Source organism: Stegostoma tigrinum, chromosome 18 (genome assembly GCF_030684315.1).
Source record: "Stegostoma tigrinum isolate sSteTig4 chromosome 18, sSteTig4.hap1, whole genome shotgun sequence".
In the NCBI taxonomy this organism is placed as follows: Eukaryota; Metazoa; Chordata; class Chondrichthyes; order Orectolobiformes; family Stegostomatidae; genus Stegostoma; species Stegostoma tigrinum.
Genome location: NC_081371.1, coordinates 57,529,960 through 57,537,288, shown reverse-complemented (window position 1 = coordinate 57,537,288; position 7,329 = coordinate 57,529,960). Strand labels below are relative to the sequence as shown.

The following is a 7,329-nucleotide window of genomic DNA, read 5'->3' as shown; positions in this document are numbered from 1 at the left end:
GGAAAAGCATGCTGTACACACGCTCTGACACCATAGACGTATCATAGACATCTATCTCTCTGCTTGAACAAAGCAATGATGTAAACACAATTGTCAATGAGTTTTAGTAACTTGTTTCACAAAAAAATGCACAGGAACTCTTGCCATGGTCTGGTATTTAAAGTTTCCCCTTCCTACTTTGGTTCACAATCAGAAATAAGAACAAAATATAGTAGAAAGTGATATAGAGTGCATTGTGCTCAAGAAGTATCTACAACTTTATTTACACAATTCCATTAACATAATTCAAATATTAAAAAATCCCTTGAGAAAGATGGGAAATAAGGTAGAAATTCAAGAGCTTGGGACAAACGAGACTGGGGCATGACCACCAATGATGGAGTAATTAAAATTAGCAAGTTCGAGGCCAGGAATTGGATAACTGTTGATATTTCATATTGTAGGGCTGCAGGAGACTGCAGGTACAGACCACAAAATATAGGAGAGGAATTAGACCATTTGGCCTATTGAGTCTGATCTTCCATTCAATCGTGGCTGATATGTTTCTCAACTGCACTCTTATTATGCAGAAATGTTACATTAACTTTTATTTGCAAACGTCTGGGCACTCCCAGACTCCAGTGGCTCCTGAAAATCACTACCAAGGCCTCCACAATCTCCTTCAGTTTCCTCAGGTGTAGTCTATCTGGCCCTAGTTCTTTAGCTATCTCATACTTTTCAGCTTCCCAGAACCTTCTCCTTAGTAATGGCTACTACACACACCTCTGCCACATGACTCTCCTGCAGTTCTGGTGTGCTACTGGTGTCTTCCACCAGACAAATGGTGCAAAGTAATTGCTCAGCTCCTCTGCCATTTCTTTTGTTCCCCATTACTACTTCTCCAGCCGTGTTTTTCAGCAGTCCAATGTTCATTCTTGCCTCTCTCTTACCTTTCATTTCCCTAAATGAAAATACTCCTGGAATCTTCTTTTATGTTACTACCTAGCTGACCCTTATATTTCATCTTCTGCCCCTTATTGTTTCTTTATTTGTCCTTTGCTGGTTTTTAAAGGCTTCCTAAGCTTTTGGTTTCCCAGATTGTATGCTTTTCCTTTAGTTTTTATGCTGTCCTTAACTTCCCTTGTTAGCCATGGTTATCTTATCCTCTCCTCCACTGAACCTTTCTTCTTCCTGGGGATAAATTTTTGCTGTGCCCCCTGAATTACCCTCTAAACTCCTGCCATTCCTATTCAACCATCTTCCCTACTATGCTTCCCTTCCAATCTACTCTAACCAGCTCTTTCCTCATGTTTTTTGAAGTCACTTTACTCTATTGTAATACTAGTTGCCGTTGATTTAATTTCCTTTCTGACTAAGAAGGCAAACCACCTCTTCCACCCATCTGCATGTCAGTTATGGTATTTAGTTTCCAGTCCTGAAACCCTTGCAGCTGTGTCTCTGTGATGCCCACAGCATCATACCTACCAATTTCAATCTGTACTACAAACTTACTTGAGATAATGGGAACTGCAGATGCTGGAGAATTCCAAGATAACAAAATGTGAGGCTGGATGAACACAGAAGGCCAAGCAGCATCTCAGGAGCACAAAAGCTGACGTTTCGGGCCTAGACCCTTCATCAGAGAGGGGGATGGGGAGAGGGAACTGGAATAAATAGGGAGAGAGGGGGAGGCGGACCGAAGATGGAGAGTAAAGAAGATAGGTGGAGAGAGTATAGGTGGGGAGGTAGGGAGGGGGTAGGTCAGTCCAGGGAAGACAGACAGGTCAAGGAGGTGGGATGAGGTTAGTAGGTAGATGGGGGTGCGGCTTGGGATGGGAGGAAGGGATGGGTGAGAGGAAGAACCGGTTAGGGAGGCAGAGACAGGTTGGACTGGTTTTGGGATGCAGTGGGTGGGGGGGAAGAGCTGGGCTGGTTGTGTGATGCAGTGGGGGGAGGGGACGAACTGGGCTGGTTTAGGGATGCAGTGGGGGAAGGGGGGATTTTGAAACTGGTGAAGTCCACATTGATACCATATGGCTGCAGGGTTCCCAGGCGGAATATGAGTTGCTGTTCCTGCTACCTTCGGGTGGCATCATTGTGGCAGTGCAGGAGGCCCATGATGGACATGTCATCTAAAGAATGGGAGGGGGAGTGGAAATGGTTTGCGACTGGGAGGTGCAGTTGTTTGTTGCGAACTGAGCGGAGGTGTTCTGCAAAGCGGTCCCCAAGCCTCCGCTTGGTTTCCCCAATGTAGAGGAAGCCGCACCGGGTACAGTGGATGCAGTATACCACATTGGCAGATGTGCAGGTGAACCTCTGCTTAATGTGGAATGTCATCTTGCGGCCTGGGATAGGGGTGAGGGAGGAGGTGTGGGGACAAGTGTAGCATTTCCTGCGGTTGCAGGGGAAGGTGCCGGGTGTGGTGGGGTTGGAGGGCAGTGTGGAGCGAACAAGGGAGTCACGGAGAGAGTGGTCTCTCCGGAAAGCAGACAGGGGTGGGGATGGAAAAATGTCTTGGGTGGTGGGGTCGGATTGTAGATGGCGGAAGTGTCGGAGGATGATGCATTGTACCCGGAGGTTGGTGGGGTGGTGTGAGAGAACGAGGGGGATCCTCTTTGGGCGGTTGTGGCGGGGGCGGGGTGTGAGGGATGTGTTGCGGGAAATACGGGAGGCGCGGTCAAGGGCGTTCTCGATCACTGTGGGGGGAAAGTTGCGGTCCTTGAAGAACTTGGACATCTGGGATGTGCAGGAGTGGAATGTCTTATCGTGGGAGCAGATGTGGTGGAGGCGGAGGAATTGGGAATAGGGGATGGAATTTTTGCAGGAGGGTGGGTGGGAGGAGGTGTATTCTAGGTAGCCGTGGGAGTCGGTGGGCTTGAAATGGACATCAGTTACAAGCTGGTTGCCTGAGATAGAGACTGAGAGGTCCAGGAAGGTGAGGGATGTGCTGGAGATGGCCCAGGTGAACTGAAGGTTGGGGTGGAAGGTGTTGGTGAAGTGGATGAACTGTTCGAGCTCCTCTGGGGAGCAAGAGGTGGCACCGATACAGTCATCAATGTACCGGAGGAAGAGGTGGGGTTTGGGGCCTGTGTAGGTGCGGAAGAGGGACTGTTCCACGTAACCTACAAAGAGGCAGGCATAGCTGGGGCCGATGCGGGTGCCCATGGCCACCCCCTTAGTCTGTAGGAAGTGGGAGGAGTCAAAAGAGAAGTTGTTGAGGGTGAGGACGAGTTCGGCTAGGCGGATGAGGGTGTCGGTGGAGGGAGACTGGTCGGGCCTGCGGGACAGGAAGAAGCGGAGGACCTTGAGGCCATCTGCATGCGGAATGCAGGTGTATAGTGAACTGTCCCGCAGTTTTTCCATCCCCACCCCTGTCTGCTTTCCGGAGTGACCACTCTCTCCGTGACTCCCTTGTTCGCTCCACACTGCCCTCCAACCCTACCACACCCGGCACCTTCCCCTGCAACCACAGGAAATGCTACACTTGCCCCCACACCTCCTCCCTCACCCCGATCCCAGGCCCCAAGATGACATTCCACATTAAGCAGAGGTTCACCTGCACATCTGCCAATGTGGTATACTGCATCCACTGTACCCGGTGTGGCTTCCTCTACATTGGGGAAACCAAGCGGAGGCTTGGGGACCACTTTGCAGAACACCTCCGCTCAGTTCGCAACAAACAACTGCACCTCCCAGTCGCAAACCATTTCCACTCCCCCTCCCATTCTTTAGATGACATGTCCATCATGGGCCTCCTGCAGTGCCACAATGATGCCACCCGAAGGGTGCAGGAACAGCAACTCATATTCCGCCTGGGAACCCTGCAGCCTAATGGTATCAATGTTGACTTCACCAGTTTCAAAATCTCCCCTTCCCCCACCGCATCCCTAAACCAGCACAGTTCATCCCCTCCCCCCACCGCACCACACAACCAGCCCAGCTCTTCCCCTCCACCCACTGCATCCCAAAACGAGTCCAACCTGTCTCTGCCTCCCTAACCGGTTCTTCCTCTCACCCATCCCTTCCTCCCACCCCAAGCCGCACCCCCATCTACCTACTAACCTCATCCCACCTCTTTGACCTGTCCGTCTTCCCTGGACTGACATATCCCCTCCCTACCTCCCCACCTATACTCTCTCCACCTATCTTCTTTTCTCTTCATCATCGGTCCGCCTCCCCCTCTCTCCCTATTTATTCCAGAACCCTTACCCCATCCCCCTCTCTGATGAAGGGTCTAGGCCCGAAACGTCAGCTTTTGTGCTCCTGAGATGCTGCTTGGCCTGCTGTGTTCATCCAGCCTCACATTTTATTATCTTGGATTCTCCAGCATCTGCAGTTCCCATTATCTCCAATCTTCTCTCAGTTATAGCTAAGAACCTGGAGTTCTCTCTACTGCAAGAATTACATATGGGACAACCTATTGTACTGAATTTGCCTTTGCCGAAGGTGTGTTTATGGGATGTTACTATATTGGATAGTTATTACTTCATATCTACATAACCTTTTATTCTGTTAAGCTTTCCCAAAGAATTAAAGTTATGCCAATTCTTCTTTCTTTCGTTTGTGTTTTAACTATAAGGTAAGAATAAAGTGTATTTTGCTAAAAGCTGAGTAGAGTAACAAATCAAATTACATCTGGAACAGAGCACGTTATGCTTACCTTTAAATAAAAGGCATGGTCTAGGCTGTCTCCTTGATATAACTGAAAGGGGTTTGGTCTGGTCCATAACAGAATCCTCTTCTCTTTTTCAGTCGAGATAGCTCTCATCAAATCCTCACACTTTGCCTACCCCTACCGCCCAAAAAAGGGAGTTTATTATACAGGTCACATGAATTGTTGAAGATCCAGGCCAAATAAGTAAGTTAAGCATGAAGTGAAGATGAAAATAAAACTAGTGAGACAGAATGGGAATAGAATGTTAGATAACCTTAAAAAGCAACTCCAAGATCTTCCATTGTAGGATAACCACTAATGAAATAATAAAAGGCTGTCACAACTCTGTTAGTATGAGTTTATTAAACAACTGTAAGGCGTTGGGGAGAAGATAGGATGGAGATAGAAAAGGTGGGATAGATTGGTTCTCCCCAAGATTCAGACACATATGCACTAAAATCAATGTCTACTTTGGCAGGATGAGGGAGAGACATCATAGATTTGATGCAGAGATTTCAAGTGAGTGTTAGGGCAGAGGATTATCTGTGTTCAGGTGTATAGATATTTGAAAATGGCAGGGAGCAAGGTATATGGGATTTTTGTTTTCACAAATAATTGTGAAATTGAGATATTTTGAAAAGAAGCATGGTTGTTGTGCTGAGCACACAACACAGAAACGGGCCTTTTAGCCTACAATGTTGTGCTGAGCATGACGTCAAATGAAACTAATCCCTTCTGCCTGCCATTAGTCCATATCCATTGATACGTTGCATAATCATGTGCTTAACTAAAAGCCTCCTAAATGCCCCTATTGTATCTACCTCCACCACAACCCCTGGCAATGTGTTCCAGATTCTTACCACTCTGTGTAAAAAAAACTTGCCCCTCACATCTCCATTGAATTTTCCCCCCTGTAACCTTAAACACATGCCCTTAGTATTAAATTTCAACTCTGGGGAAAAAAGGCTTCACAGTCAGAGTCTATCTATGCATCTAAACTTTATAGACTGCTATCAAGTTTCCCCTCAGCCTCTGCCACTCAAGAGAAAACAACCTGTGATTTTCTGGCTTCTCCTTCTAGCTCATACCCTCTAATCCAGGTAGCATCCTAGTAAACCTCTTCTGCAGCCAGGGAGGGGAAGGAGAAGGGAGTGGATGTGATGGTCCAGAATGAGGGGGTCATTCTGTCAGAACACAGGATAGGCTGAGATAAATTTGTTTTTCCACTCTGGTGGTGGTGAACTTGTGGAATTTTCCACCACACGTGATTGTGTAATTGGATATATTTAAAGGATTTTAAAAAAGCAGGTTACTGGAGGCTAAAAATATCAAGAGGGATGAGAGATGGTGGAGTATGGCATTGTGATAGAGAATAAACCACGATCATATTGAATAGTAGTGTGGGTCTGATGAGCCAAACGAAGTTCCTATGCTCATTGAGTTGTGTTGATGGGTAGGGATGGATATCAGTTCAACAGATTCAAGGACGCCAATCACTGATTCTTTTCCAATTCATACACTGAAATTTTGGATAACATGCTCAAAAGCACAGGGCCTGACACAGGGCTGGAACTTTGAATCTGGAAGCCCATTTTCTGGTACATACAAATGGCTGGTTCTTGGACACTGGTGGTCTTCAACAGGCAGGATCTGTAACCATAGTGCTTGGCAAAATCCAGGACCTTTTGGGTCAGCCTCTGGCCCAGTCCATGCCGACGGAAATGCTGATCGACAAAAAGTCGGAAGAGCTGGCAGGTGTATGGGTCCCCAGGCTCCATCTTAACTCCCACTGTACCCACCACCTCCCTGGCTCCCTCTTCCTCCATTGCTATCTAGAAGCCAGCTCCAGGTGGTTTCAGATAATATCCCTCTATATCCGCCATGTCTGTTTCCATCCTCTCCCTGCGGTAGCTGGCATAGACCTGCCAGCATGCCAGGTAAATGAGAGCCAGTAGTACAAGGCATATCAAACTACTGCAAGCCAATGAACCAGTGATGACATAAACCACGGGACCACTGGCAAAAAGCAGGCAGACATTAGACAGTGAGCGAATAGCCTGTTTGAATGCTACCATCACTAACTCCATTGTCCCACTGGCAACAATTCTTCTGGCATTTTGGTAATCTCCTGCTTGGTATGCACGCACGATGAAAGTAGGTGTACAACCAATCATGCTTGTTCACTTTGCACCAAATGTCCTATGCTCAGCCATTCAACTGAAAATGGAACCTTGAAACCACAAGCCTGAAAAAGAAAGCACAGCAGAGAGGTGGTCATGGGTCACTGGCAGATTTGGGGTGGGTAGCAAGTCTAGGAACAGCAACACATGCTAGCAAAAGACAGTCTAAATTATCAACTGGAAATGAATGAAGACAGTGCACTGGCATAAGCCTGCCAGCAGAATGAGTTGTACTTGCATGTTAGTTGAAAAGGCCAAATGCTCGTTACAAAATGCAATTGGATGTGTTGCCTGGGTAGTAATTTTGAATTTTGCAGTGTATGCTCCCTTTACATTTTCCAGTTGAGTCTGTGGTCAACGATAACACTCAAGCTGTTGGTAGTCGGGGGGGGGTTCAGTGATGGTAACACCATTGAATGTCAAGCAACACTGGTTAGATTGGTCTTATTGTGTGGCACCAACAATAAGAGACAATCAATGTCACTTGCCACTTGTCAGCCAAAGCCTGGAAATTGT

General features: G+C 47.2%; 1 protein-coding gene across 1 annotated transcript; it reads right to left on the bottom strand.

Annotated features, from left to right (window-relative positions):
* Positions 1-5,403: 5,403 nt before the first annotated feature.
* On the bottom strand, positions 5,404-6,837 carry LOC132210701 (N-acetylaspartate synthetase-like). Its single transcript, XM_059652250.1, is given in 1 exon segment — positions 5,404-6,837. A coding segment is annotated over 1 exon segment (681 nt). The 5' UTR covers positions 6,808-6,837; the 3' UTR covers positions 5,404-6,126.
* Between the last annotated feature and the right edge of the window lie 492 nt (positions 6,838-7,329).